An 18,079-nucleotide genomic window follows, 5' to 3' on the forward strand; every position below is an offset into this window, starting at 1 on the left:
CTCCCCGTGGCTGCAACATCTGGGGCACGCAGAGACATGGCGTTGCTTGTGCGGCTGCTGAGGTGCCCCCCCTCCCCTGGCCTTGCTCCGTGCCCGCGGGCGATTCCCTTCGGCCGCTGCAGCACGTCCCCCTGCTCGCTCACTCGAACCCTGAGCAGGGTCCCTGGAGGGACCAGCTCCGTGCACGGCCCAGCGGGGTGGAGAGGGAGAGCAGCCCCGGGGCTCCGGGGGGCCGCGCCTCGGGCACTGTGCCCTGCTGGCAGCACTGCCCGGGGACCGCCATCCTTCCCGGGAGCCCTCCCCAGCCCCAGCCTGCCCCCCGCTTCCCAGGGACAGCCTGGGGGCCATTCAGCCCCCCCAGCTCTTCCTGGGGGCACCGTGGGCACAGACTCCACTGTGTCGATCCAACCCAGCCGCTGCCCTTGGGCTTTGCCCTCCCTCAGCTCCGCAGCCAAAGCAGGCACCGGCAGCCCCCCCACACCCCCAGCACAGCTCTGCCCAGTAACTCCCAGAGAAGGGGTGGGTGTTGCTTCCCCTTTAATTTACCGCTTGTCAGAGGGAAGGGTTAAAAAAAAAAAATCAATAAATAAAACAACTTAGGATGCTTGAAGGGGATGGAAACCCTGAAAATGCAGTCTGCTGGTGGCTCGTCCCATTACCAGAGGAGGGGAAGGGCGTCCCCGGCCCCCCTCTCCCCACCACCCCATCCCAGCGCCACCAGGTCCAGGTGGGTTCGGATGCGGTCGGACGATGCTCCTCAAGAAGAAAATGGTCAGGACATGGTCATTCACGGTTGACTGGTGGACGAAACAACCCCCAGAGTCTGACGCTCCCAGCTCACGCGCCGGGAGGGACCTGTCCCACCTCCCTTGGCTATTGCAGAAGCTTTGAGAAAAAGCCACTCTTTGCAGGTTGCGTGTCGCAAACACGGGGAGGGGACACACGGAGTCACAAGCAGTCCCTGCACAGAGCCACTTGTCCTTTGCGGTAGTCGCGACAGGGGCAGAGGCGCCGGTACTTGGTGTTGTAGCCCGCGCAGCTGAAGAGCAGCGGCTCCTTCTGGAGGTAGCACTCGTGGACGTTCTCGGCCACCGCCGGGTAGAGATGGTTCATCTCGTACTCGGTGCTGTCACAGGGGATGCTGAGCCTGGGAACAAAAGCAAGGGTGGGTCAGTTCCGGAGGGGGGGCTGCCTGGGGTTTCACTGAAGGGGTTTTCATGCTCTCCTGACCTTCCCAGGGATGTTCCTTTGCTAAGCGTTGAGCCAGATCTTTGTTGGTTGCAGCAGCTAGGTTTGGCACCCTTTGGCTAGACATGGATGCTTGTCACCAGCCCAACGCCCCACGCAGGAAGGGGTGACCCCTGCAGCTGAACCCTGCAGCCCAGAGCCCACCCCACGGCGTGTGCCAAGGATGGCTCCGGCAATCATGCACAAAGTTCCACCCAAACCTTTTATATCCCCCTGCTGACCAAGAGGTCTGTCCGCTCCCCATGGGCACCTCCCACAGCAACTGATGTCCCCACAAGGGCACACGAGTCCAATGGATGCCCCCGTGTCCTCTGCTAGCCGGGATCAGCCAGCAGAACTGGGGTGGGCATCAGCAAATGCCCCGAGGAGCAGCAGAAATGCCCGGTGTGGATCTCAGCATCTCTCTCCTCCCCCCTCATGCCTGTGTCTGCAGACGAAAGGCATTGCCAGCATTGCCCTCCCACCAATCCCCCTCCACTGGTGAGTCCCTGAGGCAGGTCATTTTAAGGTCTGGAGCAGGGCATGGAGGGGAGAGAGTGAAATCCAAGCCCCAGTTCTAATTTATCATATAAAAATGTCAGTGGGACTCACAGCACCTGCTTGACCAGTGTGACAGCAATGGTAATGCTCGCATTTTAATTGCCCACAGAGCACCACGGAGCCCAGTGGCAGATTTATACTCTATTAAAACTTCACTGACATGTATTCAAAATGCAGTTTTATAGAGATTTAAAAAGAGGGAAAGGGAGAGAGCATGGAGGAGGTGGAGAGGAATGGGGTGGCAAAGAGGCTGGTAGAGAGGCGGAAACGTGCCTGGAAAGGCTATCGTTGCCTTCTGAAGCACGAAGCTGGCCGCGGCCAACACGTGCAAGCCACGGGCTGCTTTGCAGGCAGCGCCCTGCCTGCATCGCCTTGGGCATGAAGGTACCTCGATGGGGTTTCAGGAGGGAGGACACAAGGAAAATAGGTGCTGGGGATGGGGGGAGCAGGGGGAGCATCATCCGGCTGACGGCCCCCACCGCCACCTCGCCGAGAGGAGCACAACTCACTGGAGAAACACCTCCTTCTTGTTGAGGAACCTGAAGAAGGTGGGCTCGCAGACCAGCCCGCGCCGCCGGCACGTCTCGGTGCAGGCGTGCCGGGCCTCTGACACCCACACCTGCAGCGAGTCCACCGGTGGCCAGGCGCGGGGGTCCCGGCTGGCGCTGGGGGACCACACCAGGTGGGTGGCATTGGGGGACAGGGCCAGCGGGCTTGGAGGGCTTTGCATAGCAGGACTCTTGGCCTTGGGAGGCAGAGGAGAAGATGATGTGGTGCAGAAATCCTAGTGAGAGAGAAGACAACAGGTCAGTGCCTGGAAGGACAGGGCAAAACGCTGGGGGTGGGGAAGGAAGGCTGCTGGTGGGACAGGAGGGCACTTGGGCTGCTGAGTTGGCTCCTCAGGTTGAGGTCACCTGCACGCATGGATGGCATCTCCTGCTGTGGGAGACGAAGGCACCAGCCACCTCTTCTTTATCCAGTGCTCTCTTATTCTCTGCAGCAGAAAGGCCTTGACCGAGCCCGGCACCCCCTGCCACCCTCCACCAGCCCCCCAGCATCTTTGGTTCATGATGAATCTCCCCCAGACCCCCATCTCCTGGTGCTCCCTGCGATCAGGGCACTGGCTGCACGGGGGTGGGACTCGGGGTCCCTCTCCGGGGACCTGCGCTGGGTCAGCGCTTTCTCTTGCCCGGGGGAACAGGGACCGACACACGGAGAACAGGGGTGGTGCCCAGGAGAACAGGGGTGCTCCCCAACCTGGTGCTGAATGTAGGCGTGGATCCGCTCCAGCATCCCCTCGCAGGTGTACTCGTAAGGCAGGTAAGGGTCCACCTGTGAAGGGGGAAGAGCAGAGCGCAGGCAGCAAGCGGGGACAGCCTTGCCCTCCCCCCGGGGCCAGGGGACAGCGGTGCCCTGGGCATGGCTCTCCCCACCTGCGGAAGCCCACGGCTTGTGTCTGCCCACCAAAGCAAGCAGGGCAGAAAATTAGGACTGGAAAGACTTCATAAGCCATAAAGCACTTGAGAGAAAGAGGATGAAGGATTAATTCGGGTTCAACCCATGTATTGGTGAAAATGAAGTCACCCTGTTCCATTTTAGTCTCAATTTTCTTCATCTTTGGTAAGTTATAAAACAGAATCAGCTTTTATGCAATAAGTCACCTCCGATTAAAGTATGAACTGTTTCAGCCCAAGAAACACTCCACAGCTGCAGGCACGGGTGGAGCATAATTTTAAAATACAGAAGGGGAGTTAGGACTGGTGAAGATGCCGAGCAAATCCAGAGCAAGAGCATCCCAGTGGTGCCCTGGGTCTGGTCTGGCATCCCCTGTTCCTCTGCTCCCGCATGCTCCGACCCGGGCACGGCTCTGCCTGCTCAGAGAGGAAGGTCCAGGCTTCACTGCCCTGGTGCCACGACCCACCAAACCTCCTGGCTGGTGAAAAGCCCAGGGCTGGGACCATCTATGCACAATATGGGGGGAAAAAAAAGATCTCTTTTCCCACTGCCCCGTCTCTGAGGGTTTGCTGCCCAGCACGGACGGCTGTGATGGGGTGGAAGCCGGTGCTTCTCCGAGGCTCGGTGCCCCCGCTGCCACCGGCACAGGCTGGGACGGGGCAGGGAGGCAACAGCCGGCTGCACACCGGGACGGAGCAAACATTGATGCCCACGCTGATGGCAGCGCTGTCGCTGCACCCCCACGCTGATACCTCCTATTTGTACAGAGCCGGCAGCACTTAAACCACGGGTATATTTTTAGCGTGGGTTATGAAACGCTGCCAGTCTTCGGGAGACTTTTGCCTGCGCTCGCTTCCCAGTGTCGCATCTCCCTGTCCCAAGAGTCACCCCTTGGGTCCTGGCCCCTCCTCTGCCCAGCAGCATCCCCCAGCCGAGCGCGTCCCCGGCAGGGCGGCAGCCCGGGGTCCCGGGCGAGCAGGCAGCCAGGCTCGCCGCCCTTCCGCAGCCACTGCCCCAGGGGCAGCGCTGACTTTCCCTCCATTGCCTCGAGGCCTGCGTCACTGATGCACTCCTTCCCTCCAGAACAAATTACTTTTTAAGGAACTTTTTGCCCCGGGAAGACAGATTTTTCCCACACTCCCTTATTTTCCAGAGATGTTACATAAGCCACAGGACATCGGTGCACGGAAGGGGCCGGTCCTGGGACCCCCCTTTCCCTGTGCATCTCTGCAGAGCTGCATACAAAACCACCCCAAAGATAATTCATCCAGAAAACAGTTTCTTCTATTTTCTGAGCTCTGCACCTCCAAAACAGCTCTCTCTTTCTGAAGTACCCGTCAAACCCAAACTCAAAGGCTCAGTCTGCCGAGAAGATCCCTCTAAGCATCTCCCTGCCATAAATATCCCACCTGAGATCTCGGCAGGGCTGGAAATCACAGCTGCTCTGTCTAATTACAGATGTGCACGCTAATCGGGGCTGACACGATGACAGGCGCTGATCCTGCCTCTGAATCGCTGACGGGCGCTCAGTTAACGGGGGCAGGGTCCTCCACAGGCCAAAACTGCCCGTCTCAGTGGCACAAAGCCCGTGCCAGGCTGGGCGCTGGGTGCTGCCCGGCACCCATTCGGGGGAGACAAACCTCCCCTTGCTCAGCACCACCAATGCTCGGTCTCACCACTGCTTTCACGTCTGCGATGCTGGGGGGCTTTTCCCCGTTACGCCAAGCGTGGTGTAGAAGTAATTCTGTAAAACAGCCTTTTTCCCCCAAAACACCGCCGTGGTACCTGGTGGGATGCAGCACATCCATAGCGGGGCAGGGGCAGAAAGCCTCCCTGCGCCTGCACGTGTACCTGGAGGTGATGCTCTGGGTACAATCCCACCGGCCGCAGGCTCCCAGCTTGGGTCCAAGGGCAGGAGGAGGCTGTGGCCAGAGCCTGCTGCAGTCCCCGCTCCTCCAGCTCGACACCCCCATGCGCCCCTCTCTCCGCCGGGGGTTACCCCAAAGGCTCTTTGATTCCCCCCGCTCCCCTCTGCCGGGCTCGTTAGGATTCAGCTCGTGCACCCAGGACTGATAGAAAATGCCAATTTCAGGAAGATAATTGTTTAATTAAAATCTGACAGGCTTGGCCTCCTCTTGACAGCCACATCGCTGACGCTGCTCCCCGCGCCGGGAGCTCAGGCTCTCCCCGGAGACCCGGGGGTGGGGGGCTCCGACCCCGAGGTGGGCACCACTGCGTCCCGCTGCCCGGCGGAGCGACGCACGGACGCCGCAGGGGGGAGCGGGGGGCCAGTGAAGATGCACTTTGCCATCCTTTCGCCCAGGCACGGCTGGGGAACGCGGGGCCAGAGCAAAGGCACGGCCCAGCGCTGCAATCCGCTATGTGAATAGCCAGCCCCAGCGCTCCCCATCCGCCAAATGGGGAGTTACTGGTGCCCCACAGGGATACCGCCACGAGAGCCCTGGTTTTATAGTCTTCAGCAGGAATACCAGAGCTGAAGAGAGCACTAAGTCTCCATTGCTCAAAAGGAAAAGAAAGAAAGAAAAAAAACCCAAGCGGCATCAGACAAATAAGTAGAAAAATAGTGCAATTCTCTGCCAGCACGTAACAGCAGGCTGGGAACACTTTAACCAGCTATTTTCGCTGTGATGTTTAATACGTCACTCTTTCAACCATAGCCAGAAATGTATAATTTTCCATTATATTCCTGTATGTTTGACTTTAATACAATGAAGCCTTCTCCCTCCGCTACACGAGAATATTGCGTCTATTATATTGCTTATGTGAGGACTATTTTTGACAATGGAAAAGGCCAAGAAAATGGTGGTGCCTGCAAACGTTTCTCCTTCTCCAGCCTCTAACACCTGGCTAACGGCCGCAGTCCATCACCGGGACAAGCCTCTCGGCATCATCTTTCCCAGGGGGGCGTAATTTGTCTCTTGGCCCCGAGCAACTGTGCCGGGATTTGATCTCTGGGGTAGAGGGGTTTGGTGCTTCCACGATTTCAATTTTCCTTATAAATAGGTCCAGGTTGCAAACCACCAGGGAAACTCAAAGCTGCTCCAAGGAGGGATGAATGGCAGAGGCACGGCTTGCCAAAAGCCCTCCCCTGCAGTTGCAGGGTGACCCGGAGCGGGTGCCACCTCTGAAAGGATGAGGGAGGGGAGCACCAGGGCTTTTCTTGGGGAAAAAACACCATATTGCAAACCCAAGCCACGTCCCAGCCATGATTCAGATGTCTCTCCAGACGGGAGAAGTTTCTTTCAAGCAAATCTAGGTTGGCCAGGGATGCCAGCTGCATCTCAACTCCTTTATTTGCAGAAATAGGGCAGCCAGCCCCGCCAGCAGGCCCAGCCGGCTCCAAACACAGCAGAGGACGCGCTGCCAGCCCGGCTGGAACCCGGCAGGGCTGCAGGTGCGGGGATGGTGCAGCTCGGGGCGCGTGCGATGTAAGTTCGGGTGGCCGTACAGCCGCGCCGGCAGCGGCCTGGCCGGAGAGCCACGGGCAGGCTGGGGCAGCGCAGAGCAACGCTAAAATATTGCTGAAGCGCAGCAAATCCCGCAGAGCCACGACGCTCTAAACCAGGGCGAGCCTGTTTGTCAGCTTGACTGTGTCAGAACTGCTACGAGGTTCATGAAACCTCTGGGAAAAGCCGCCGCCACAGACGGAGCGAAGGAGCCATCTCGCAGCCTCCCACGACATCCCGTATCCCCCAGAATTTTTACTGAGTATTGCCTGGAAGATGCAGACCTAAAGCTGTGGGATAAGTATTTTCCAGCCATACAACAACAACAAAAATTCTGTTTCAGGTCAGTTTTCAATTTCCAGTGTTTCCACCCATCAAGGAGGGGAAAAAAAACGCTGTTTCAGGTTTGCAAATCTGTTTGGGTTGGTGAAGCAAAGGGAAATGCATTATTTCAGATACGAGCCTTCCTTTCAATAAACTGGCAGGGTATTTCCAAACAAAGCCAGGCAGATGGGAAGCAAAACCATATTATTTCATTCTGGTAATGTTGAAATGAAATGTTTTGACTGAAAAAATAAATGGATGGTGGTTATTCTGAAACACAGACAAATCTGTTAGATACTCTGACAACGAAACACCCTGTTTTGCCTTTGGGGGGAAAACAGGAGCCAGTAAAAACAGTTTCTCCAAGCTCCAGTACCTGGCTGGGAACAGCAACACTAAGCTGCCCGGCCACGGGCTTTCTGCTGCTCCTCCTGCTAACGCCCTTGTTTTCAATTCCTGCTGGAACAAACAGTATTTTAAAGATAAGATACCAAGGGATTCCTGAAGCCAAAGCCCATAATAAGCCTTTAAAATCTGTAACGTAGGTCAGTTTTTAGGCTTAATTGCCTTGACAGCATCTCCAATAAAGCAGACCTCTCTGCTGAAAAGGCAAGAAGGGGGAAAAGAAGGGGGAAAAAAAGGGGGAAAAAAGAGAAGTTGCTCTAAGTTATTCACACTCACTCCCTGCTCTGCTTTGGGAGGATTTATACAGTATCTTTAATAAAGCCCAGAGAGGTGAGTTCTGGGATTAACCCAGCGCTTCTTGGTGGGAAGGAATAACTCCTCTCCAGAGCGACTGCACGTTTTCAGAGCAAGCGGGATGTCAGCGCCTGGTTTCATTCACCTGCGGCAAACTGAGGGCTTCAGCCTCCCGGCAGCTGAGGGTGACTACAGCGGTTGGGGTGCTTCGCGGGGGGGGCCTCGGGGTGGGGGTCCCTGGCCCCGCAGCGATGGGCGCGGCTTTAGCTGCCCCGTGGCCCCACAGGAGGCAGAGTTTATCTGACCATACGCGGTGTCACGCTGGGCTGGAAGCCAGGGAGCAGCGCCCCGGGACGCCTGGCTGCGGCCCCCCGCGGGCTGGGGCAGCTGCGGCCCCCCGCGCCCTGCGGCGTCGCAGGCACCCTCGCTCCAGCTGTGGTTCCCCTGCCCTCCGCCAGCTGTTCAGCAACTCAAGACATGTTAATTAAGGGAGGGAGGCAGGACTTGTGAGTGCACCACAGCTGCGTTAACATCAAGAGTGGGAATGGGGAGCAGAGCAGAGACGGGAGCTTGTCTTTGTGCAAAACAGGGATGGGCACGGCGGCGGCACGCTCCCACACCAGCTCCTCCTGCCCGGAGCCCATCGCGCCACCCAATCCGTCCCTAAAATCCTTTTTCTTCTCCTTTTCTTTTTTTTTTTAACCCATAATTATCATTAAGCATCTAAATGACCTGGCGGTGCACACCCAGTCGACACCGCAGCGCAACACAGCTGCTCAGGAGCCAGCAGAGCCCCTTCCCCCCTTAATTCCCTGATCATTTTAAAATTATTTTCATAGCACAGCAGCACCAGGCTTCACTATTTTCTTTCTCCTTTCTGGAAAAAACCAAAAATTTCCTTCTCTCCTCTGAAACAGAGACCGGCAGCTGCCGGCCGCCCGCCCATGGCACTGCCTTCGCCTCGGGGCCGTCTCTTCAGCCCAGATGGTGGAAGGTCAAGCGCTGACAGCTGGCCCAGCAGCAGGGATATAATTAATTTTAATTTAATTTTAATCAAGATACCGGAATGAATGTGCAAAACAACAACTGTTTTCGTAAGTCGGGTTTTGTTCGGTCTTTGCAGACTCACAGAGAAAATCAGGGCGAGGTGAAGCGCTGCGGCAATCACGCACGGTAAGGTGCGGCACCCGGGCAGACGGCACGGCTGCACCAGCTCAGTGAAGTCCCCGGGCTGGCACAGGCACCCACCTCTGCAGCCTCTAACGTGGGGGAAAGCAAAGCTGACACCTCTCTGACCAGCATCACCCCGTCCCCGCCAAAACCCCACCCGACACCGCGAACCCCGGACCCCCACAGCCCGCCGCAGGGTCCCAGTTTCACAGCACATCGCTGTCCTCACGAGGCTCATCCCGAGCGAAGCAAATTGCAAGCAAAATGGAGATCAGCACTTTTCTCCCCTCCAGGAAAATTGACTTTAATAATTTGGACAACTTGAAAGGCTGCTGCCACAGGGCAGGAGGTAAATATTAATGAGGGAGCCGTCCCGGGATGGGCACAGCCGGAGCGTTGCCTTCCCTGAGGGGCCCTGCATCCCGCCTTCTCTCCATCCTTCACAGAGGCGGTTCCCGGGGCTGTTCCTATCGATTTGCTCAATCCGAATGATAACAACAAACAGTGAAATGGGGAATGGCAGGCGCAGAGCTTGGTAGCTCTCAAGGTACTTGCAGGGAGATGCTCTCAGGGTTTATCTCTGATTCACACCCGTTCCCAGCACTGCCACGCACCTCCACCAACCTCAGCCTCCTGGTCCCAAACGTCTTTCCCCTTATCTCAGCTCCCCCTTGCCCCCGCTCTGCCCCGAGGATTCCCAGGGGATCCCCCAAAGGCACGGCGCTGCCCTGGGGAAGCAGCTGTGGCACTTGGCACCAAAGCAAGGCGAGAGCGTGGGTCCGCCTGAAGCTGCAGGGGAGGGGGATTTCTGCTCTGCACGTGCAAATACACTCCAAGGGCAAGGAAGGAAAAGCAGTTAATGCTCCAAAGGGGCAGCCAGGCGCCAGCAACTGCTGCTGACATCTGTCCCTGCGCGCCCAGCAGTGGGGAGATCGCCCAGCCGCCGCCTCTGAGCCGTACCTGGGTCCTCATGATGGTTTTGATAGCAGCTTCAAACTCCTCAGAGTTATTGTAGTCCACAGTCCACACATGCGGCTTCCCGATGAAGTCTTCGGCATACGGGTGTTGGGAGGACACCTACAACAGAGCGGCGCGAGGTGGTGTTTGCCGCCGCTGCTGGAATGGCTGCTGCCTACCGCTCGCGGCCGCCGCAGCAGAGAGGAGCAGCAGGCTCAGGCACAGACACCTTCGGTTTTAAACCACTGCACACAGGGATGTGCTGGAAGAAGAAGGTTTCCTCTGAACCCAGCTGCCCCCCGACATCAGGCTGATGCTCTAAAACTCCCACTGGGCTGGGGTGCCCCATTCCCACCAACACTGAAATCACCTCCGCAGCCCTGAATATCTTAATCTCTGTAATATACGTAAAACCTAACCTTGACCTGAGCCATTTGTGGGTCTGGAGTGGCAAAAATAGACCAAAGCAGCCAAGCTCCGGGAGGGCACTGTATCTCTAGGGTTTGCCAGCTCCAGAAAGAAGGCAGAGAGAAAATCCTTCACCCCCGAAGGCTGGGGCAGTCTGGCACTGGGAGAAAGCAGTGCTGGAAGCTGCATCGCCCCGATGCCACAGGCAGCACCCTGCGCTGGCACCCCACAGCCACCTGCCTCTCACCAGGCAATTTTTGGGGATATAACTCTCTTGTTTCAGCCCCTGAGCTGCCTTTTCAGCCCCACGTTGCTGCAAGGCAGGCAGGGCCCCAGATCTCCTCTCCAGAAGGGAAGAGAGAGGATGCTGAGCAGAGGAGGTGTTACGGGGGCACCGCGAAGTGTTGCAGAGGAGCCTGAAAACCTGCCAGCTAGAGGAAGGGAGCAGTGCATTTTATTCTACAGCTCGCTGTCCTTCCCTGTTTTTTGCCCACAGATTGATCGCCTCCTTCCCCCCCACCCCGGCATACAAACACCCTGGGGCATTTCACAGCCCTCACAGCCCCAGCGCCCACCCGGGATGGGTGCATCGGACAGACACAGGGGTGCAGGACAGCCCTACCCCCCAGTGCCACGATGGGCACCGCTGAGCCGGGCTGCTGCAGGGCTGAGCCACGCGGCCCCCCGACAAAGCCCTTCTCGGCAGGAGCGAGCGTTGCACTGCATTATCCACTTTATTAATAATAAAAGAGGCAATTTTCTCAACCCTTTAACTTTTAAAGAGTTCCTGCTTCATTTAGATTAAATTCCCAGCGACGGGCAAGCCTGGGAGGTATTTCGTACTCCTGCAACACCGCGGAGGGCCCAGCATCCCTCCGGGTATACAAAAGGATTAGCAGGGGAGCACCAGCCCCGGTTTGGGAGCGGGCACGGGGTGTGCATGGATCTGTGCCGATGGGGAAGGAGCTGGGGTATGTGGTCTGCAGAAGCCTCCTGCACCACCTTCTCCTTTGCAACCCAAACCCAGGACAGGGCTCCTTGCATCTAAGGGCTCTGGATGGAGATGATGCGAGGATGGGAGAGGGGACCCCATCTGCAGGTATCTGCTCTTCTCCATTTGGAGGAAATCTCTCAGAGAAAGAAAAAAAAAAAAATAATCTCAGTTTTGCAACTGCTCTTCCCAGGCCCGGCCCGAACCCCGGTGTAAAGGGGGTGACTCCATGCAGCCCGTCGCTCGCCTCCTGCCAGACTCGCCTCTCTCGACGTCGGCTTCCCGCGGAAGAACTCGTGGTTGAGGGAGCTGTGCGGGGGGTTGAAACGCGCCTGCAGGAAAACGCAGCCGTTGGCGATCGCCTCCAGTGGGGCAGGACCCTCGTAGGGGAACCCAAAGCCAATGAAGAGCTGTAAGGGAGCAAACCCACGTGCTGGTGAGCGAACACGGCCAACGCCATAGGAAACTCTGCAAGAATAACCCGCCAGCATCCCTCTCTGCTGCTGGTCCTGCACACCAAGCCTCTAAAGGCAGCTCCTGGTGGCTCAACACCCCACAGCTTAAATGCCCTAAAAACTCCCCCTGCACCGTGGCTCACAGCCCACTTGTGCAAAGCAGTGGGGTGTTCAGGAGCTGCAAGCTCCCCTGGGCTGGCTACAACCGTCGTACTGGTCCTGTATGGAGAAATACTGGTTTGCCAAAGCCATCTGGGCTGCAGCACCAACAGCGTCTCCCCCAGACACCGGCTGACGGCGACCGGGATGTGCCTGCACCCTGCGCACCCGCGCTGAGAATCCCGTTTATCACAGCTGCGGGGAGAAGAAAAATCCCACCCCACTTACTAATAAACGAATTAATCAGGAAACTTTGTGCTCCTTCTATGGACAAGGAGAAGCTCATCAGGCACATCTTGATTTGAAATTATGTGCTCTGCTCGGCTCCTGGCTAATTAGCCCTGCTGATAGCGCCTGCAAGCCTGGGAAGAGCGCAGATAACGGCCTCTCCCCCGGCCCCCTCCTTTAATTAGGTTTTATTTCTCAAGGCGACTGAGTCCTCACTGCCGGCTGGTTAACGCGGGACGGTGAGCAGGGTCCCACGGACGCCGCGGCTGGCTCTCGCCCACCTTCGCCTTCCTCAGCAGCTGCTGAAACTCGTGCTGTGGCAGCAGCCCGTGGTTCTTCACGAACGCTGGGACCTCGGGCGGCCGCTGCGTCTCGTAATAAACCGTGCCGTGGATCTCCATGTACTTGTTGAGGATGGCCAGGAACTTCTCCTTGCCCTGGGCAGGAAGGCAGAGGTGTGAACTGCACCAGAAGATGGGGCTGACACCCCACCCCTCCCTTGTTTATAGGGGGAGATTGAACTCCCAAACCGCTGTCCCGGAGCGCTCCTGATGCTTCAGCCCAACCCACAGCAGTGCAAAACCCGCACCCTCCCCTCTGCATCCCTTCGACACAAGCCCTGGACGACCCCAGGCTTCCAGCGAGCCTGGACGGCTGCAGGATGCGGCACCCTGAGCACCGGCACCTCGAGCCCCTGCCTTCCCCACCACCTCCACAGGCAACTTCCACTCTGGAGCTGCTGAATTAAAGGTTTCAGGGGATTCAGGGGGAAGTTTGCAAAGACCAGAGCTTGCTAATGGCCTCTTATTCCAAGAAACAAGTCCCCAGAATTTTCTCAATCAGGTTTAATCCTGTTTCACTAACTGGAAAAATCAAGAGGGTCATCAGTTCTCTTCTTCTGGAGGCTTTCCTCATTTTGCTCTCCAAAGCAGCCTTCCATTTCAACAATTTCTCTATTGCAGTTTTTTTTTTTTTTTGCTTGGAAAAACCACAGAGGGAGCATCTTTTGGATGCTGTATTTTCACCTTGCTCCAGTGCTGCAATAGGCCCCGAAAGAGCAGAAGCTGGGTGGGAATAAGGAGGTATAAATGGGGACTCTGAGAAAACTCAGTACATTGCCTTAAAGCCTCTCTGAACGCTGTATTTCTGCCCTCAGCCACGTATCCCTGGACTTCTCTAAGGGTAAAAACAAATGCTTTTGGTGGGATGAGGCTGCAGGGTGAAATCCCACCCGCAGTGCCGCTTTGATATCAGTGCCCTAACGCAAAGGGCTTGGGGAGATGGAAGTGAAACACAGCTTATAGTCCCTGGGTAGCACCTGGCATCACCAAGCATCACTGGGGGGCACTGATCCCCAAAGCCCCCTGCACGGTAGAGGGGGCTGGCATGGGAGACCCCCTCTACTGCTCCACCTGAGCACCACAAGCCACTTCGACCCCTGGAAGCGGGGCAGCAGCCTGATGGAAACAGCCTTTCCCAGCTTATTAAAACTCCAGCTCCTGCTGCGAGCCGGAGGCGAGAAGTTCAGAGGGTTAGGAAATGAGAAATACCGGGAAGGGAGGTTTAATGAAATATTTCTAAGTGTCAAAAAGATCCTGCTCTGGAGTCGGCACTTGGTCCAAGGCTTGTAAATTAGCACCTGGCTCCAGAAAACGGAGGTGCTTTTTTCCTTCCTAGACCTCAAAATCACTCAAAATAAGGAAAAGCCCATCTTCCCCCTTATTTTATTACATGGGGTGGCACAAGACACGAAGCAACGCCCAGGCAGCCTGACCTCAAGGAACAGCCACCAGCAAGAACCAGCCCCAGCCCCTTCACCCAGCAATAAATTCCCCCAAATATGCAGTTTTGGGGACACTGGTGTTACTTGTGAATTCTGGCTAAAAGGAGCAAATGTTGGTAGCACTAAGGGTGGAGGGGAACGTTCGTTCTGAGGCTTTAACTCTCTTTAGTGCCTTCCCAAATTAACCAGCTAAGCTCAAATGAAACATCTGGATTACAAAGGGCCGGGGAATGGTAGAAAACAAAGACAAGATGTTCCAGTTCCCCTAAAATAAGATTTAGTGGGTTCCAGTAGGTTTTTTAGGGAGCCTCTGAGCTAGGCGCATGCTGGGGGGATTTGCTCTCAGACATGGAATGTCACGGAAAAGCCACCAACGCCAGTGAATAGGAGGTGGCGCGGCTGGATCCCGGCCCACCGCAGGCATCCCCGTGGGGGCAGAGCCGCTGGCCAGGCAAGGTGGGGATGGGGAGGAGATACAGCCCCTGGCTGCACCAACCCGCATCGACCCCGGCAGCTCAGGAGGGCCGAGCCCGCCACGAGGCGAACTCGGCTCCAGCAAAACCTTTTCTCTCGCGAGAAGCTGTGCGGATAAAGCCCAGCAGCCGCTGGTGCGGTACAGTACCTGCAGCTGGAACATCCCCAGGCGGTGCAGAGGGAAAAAAATAGAAATAAATCAAGAGACAGTGAGAATTAGCTCTGATTTTTAAGCCTTGGAAGGAAAAGCAGCTGTCTAGCTATGGATGAGAGAGGGGGGAGTACACACATCCCCTGGCCACTACAGGAGATGCAGGGGAGACGTTCTGGGGGCTGGGGGTATTGTTGCTCTTTTTGCTCACTGGCCGAGCAGTTTGGGACTGGGGGAAGAGAGCGAAGGGTTTTACCCCCATGTCTAGAGGTGGCCTCAGCCAGGATGAACCAAACATGGCCCAGTGTGGGGTCCCAGCAAGGACCAGCACCGGCCACCACCGAGGATGGAGCAAGAGCCCCCGCGCCACTGCCCACCCCTCTCCCCCGGGCATTACAGGCATGGGAGGGCAGGAGGGCAGCACAACCCCCTTTCACAGGGTGCTTGAAAGCAGAGACAAACCGTCCCCATCATAACACAGGAAATCACCTAACGGCAATCATCGTAATTAATACATAAAATCATTGACACACAACCCTCGGTCTAAGCAGCCTGTTGGGAGGAAGCATCGCCTAGAGCAAAGAGCAGGGGACGGGGTCCTGCCAGCCCCTGCCTGGTTTGCTCGGAGGTGTTGGACACATCACATCACTGCAGCAGCCTCAGCGTCCCCTCTAATAATGCAACAAGGATGCTCCTCTACAAACAGACCAAGATCTGTGCCTCGGAAGCTCAGGGTAAGAGCCAGAGGCTGCTGCTGCCCCACAGCTCTGCCTGCGGCTGCCCCTGCCCGCCTGGCTGCTCCTGCAGCGCCGCGGACACCCACCTTCCAGATGCTGGCCTCCTTCCCGTACACCACCGCCATGCTGCTCACTTTGTTGGACTTGATGTACTGCCTCTCCGTCTTGTTGAGCTCCTCCGACACGAAGCCCATGAAGGAGTTGTCAGGGGTGTGAGCTGTGGACACCAAGGGGACGAGACATGCGGCTGGACGGATGTTTCCGGGGACCCCATCAGGGTTTAAGGCGCAGCCCCATTGCACCCACGGGGTCTGAGACGAGTCCAGCTCCAGAGCCTTGCTGGAGCTTGGAGGAAAAATGGCATGACTCCGCAGCTGAGCAGCTCATAAACTACAGGATTTGGAACACACTTGAGCGAGTCTTTAAAAAGTAAGGCATTTTAAGGCTGCCAGATGGGCTTTATCCAGCCAGGAAAAAGCAACATTTGAGTGCCCCAGCGCCCAGCGGGTCCCCGCGTTCCTTTCAGACAAGCACCTCTCCTTTCCATGCCACAGGCAAGTCTGAACCACTAAGCTGCCTCTTGCCTCTAAAACCCCAGCTGAAATAAAACCAACCAGAACTGCCTTGCATTCCCCCTCCCAGGAGCTGAAAGGTCCTGGCTGTGCCCTGCGTTTGGCCCTGGCTGTGCTGGAGCCAGCAACCCACCGTGGAGGAAGGAGCCAGGTCTCTCTCCCCAGCGCATTTCTAGAGCCCAAGACATGGCCAAGCAGCTGCAGGAGCTGCTTGCAGGCGGCAGGCAGGGGGAAGCAGCATCGCCCATGCATCACCTCCTAAAGGCAGCGAGCCCCCGAAACCAGCCCGCCCAGCCCCCAGCCCCCACTCACGGAACATGGTCATGAACTGGGTGGGCTGCAGGTTCCAGTAGCCCCAGTTGGTGCGGTAGCCACGCAGCGTGGCATACTCCTCATGGTTGTAGGCCGGCTCCGTCCCAAAGGTATCGATGACCCGGACGCGGCACCTGGGAGAGGAGACAGGACCGCGGTCACACCTCAAGGACCTCGGCGCGAGAAAGCCCCACTCCAGGGGCATCTGTCGCCCCCGGGCAGCGCGTCCCTTGTCCGCTCCCCGAGCAGAGGGTGCAGGAACACCCCAAGCAGCCTTTCCCAACCCACTGCTCCCTCCTGGAACAAGCAATTTCCCTTTGCAGGGCTTTCATCTCCCTGACGTTTGCGAGAATGATATATCTCCTGAAGACTTGTTAATGCTTTACCCAATATCCCAGGAATGCTGAGGCAGGCATTACCAGCACAAGACCGAGGAGAGGAGGGGAGCGTCAAGCAAGGGAAGAGCAAAACAAGCTGAATGCAAGAGAAAATGCATTTATAATAAAAGCAATAACACCGTTTGTCATTTTTCTCTCTAATAAAATTGTGTAGGATAGTGGAGGAGATGGGACAAAATATAATAAATAGCAGGACTATCAGCAGTAAATTAAATTGCATATTTTCCCGGCTGGTGATGTACCAGGGGATGATGACATTTGTCTTGACGCCAAAGGAGCCAGGGATGGGGCTCTGCTTCGTGCAAATAGAAGAGGCTCACGCCTCCCTCCGTGGTGTGGCCACCGCTGGCTGCAGGGACGGTGCTTGGAAGCACACACGTACCGCAGGCACACGCAGGGGTTTTGCTTTTTCCCCAATTCAGTCTCTTCTAACACGTGTTTACCTTAAACACGTGAGGCTCTGGAGCGAGCAGACCTCCTCAGGCTGTGGCCGCGGGGGACCCAGCACGGCAGCAGCTGGCAGAGCCAGGCAAAAATCAAAGGTGCAATCAAAGGGTCCGACTCCTCGGACGTGGGGGTTATCCTCCGGGGTCATTAGCATTAGCCTCTGCTTGCTAATTAATGAAACGGAGAGTAAGAGAAGGGAGTGGCTTTGCTTACCTGTATTTCTTAAAGGAGAGCCCCATGTGCTGCTTCATCTGTTGGAGGCCGTGGTAGTCGGTGTAGATCAGGTCGAAAGGCAAAGGACTGGTCAAGGGGCAGTTTCCCCGTCCTGGAGGCACCCCTAAATGGCTGGGGAGAAGCAGGAGGGACTGATCAGCCCCCCCAGCACCACGAAAGCCCTGCAACACAAACACTCATTTCCCTGCCCAGTGTTTAGCAGGGGCGATCAACCAGCTCCCAGTTGATGGTGGGGGAGGAAGATCGTTCTCCTCTCCCCAGCCTTTATTTCTTGAGCCAAAATATCTGAGGTTTTGCAGAGTCCTGGTCCTTCCCCATCCTTTCACCTGCTCCAGCTGAGTTCCTGCTCCTCACACATGGATGATGAGGCTTTTGCACAGCATTCCCAGCCAGGGCTCACCAGCATCTCATTCGACAGACACCCCCCCCGGACCTCTCTTGTCAAAGACACCAGATTGTTTGCTTTTGTTGCAATCACATCAGTGACAGACTTGCAGAGCCACGTCTTTCCCCTCCTCCCTGCCTGCGAGGCTCCCAGCTCGGCCTGAATCTCCCTGTTCCCAGTCTCATATCCTTCCCAGTGCAAATACCGTGCACCCTTTCTCTTACCCCGGTCCTTACAGGTAACCACCACATTCCTGAGCACCCTCAGATTCTCGACGCTGGTAGCACTGCCTGTCCTTGGATGCTATGCACATTTCATTAATATCTCTGACATTTTGCCCCATTTATGAAATAATTCCATAAAGCCAGGGCAGCCAGACCCTGGCTCTCGCTCAGTGGGTTTTCAGCCAGTTCATTACAACAGCTGTACTCAGCCCCTCTTCCCTCCTCCAGTGGATAAAACGCATTATGAAAATCCAGATAAAC

General features: G+C 56.6%; 1 protein-coding gene across 1 annotated transcript in view; it reads right to left on the reverse strand.

Annotated features, from left to right (window-relative positions):
• Positions 1 to 520: 520 nt before the first annotated feature.
• The window catches only part of MGAT5B (alpha-1,6-mannosylglycoprotein 6-beta-N-acetylglucosaminyltransferase B), a 72,593-nt gene continuing 55,034 nt past the window's right edge, over positions 521 to 18,079 (reverse strand). Inside the window, exons 9-17 of the mRNA XM_064466902.1 lie at positions 17,189 to 17,320; positions 16,131 to 16,264; positions 15,333 to 15,463; positions 12,383 to 12,538; positions 11,523 to 11,669; positions 9,864 to 9,980; positions 3,046 to 3,120; positions 2,298 to 2,572; positions 521 to 1,147 (exon numbers count right to left, since the gene is read on the reverse strand). Coding sequence (XP_064322972.1) covers positions 949 to 1,147; positions 2,298 to 2,572; positions 3,046 to 3,120; positions 9,864 to 9,980; positions 11,523 to 11,669; positions 12,383 to 12,538; positions 15,333 to 15,463; positions 16,131 to 16,264; positions 17,189 to 17,320 — 1,366 coding nt within the window. The 3' untranslated portion in view covers positions 521 to 948. The remainder of the gene's footprint in view (positions 1,148 to 2,297; positions 2,573 to 3,045; positions 3,121 to 9,863; positions 9,981 to 11,522; positions 11,670 to 12,382; positions 12,539 to 15,332; positions 15,464 to 16,130; positions 16,265 to 17,188; positions 17,321 to 18,079) is intronic.

Source organism: Phalacrocorax carbo, chromosome 16 (assembly GCF_963921805.1).
Source record: "Phalacrocorax carbo chromosome 16, bPhaCar2.1, whole genome shotgun sequence".
Classification (NCBI taxonomy): Eukaryota; Metazoa; Chordata; class Aves; order Suliformes; family Phalacrocoracidae; genus Phalacrocorax; species Phalacrocorax carbo.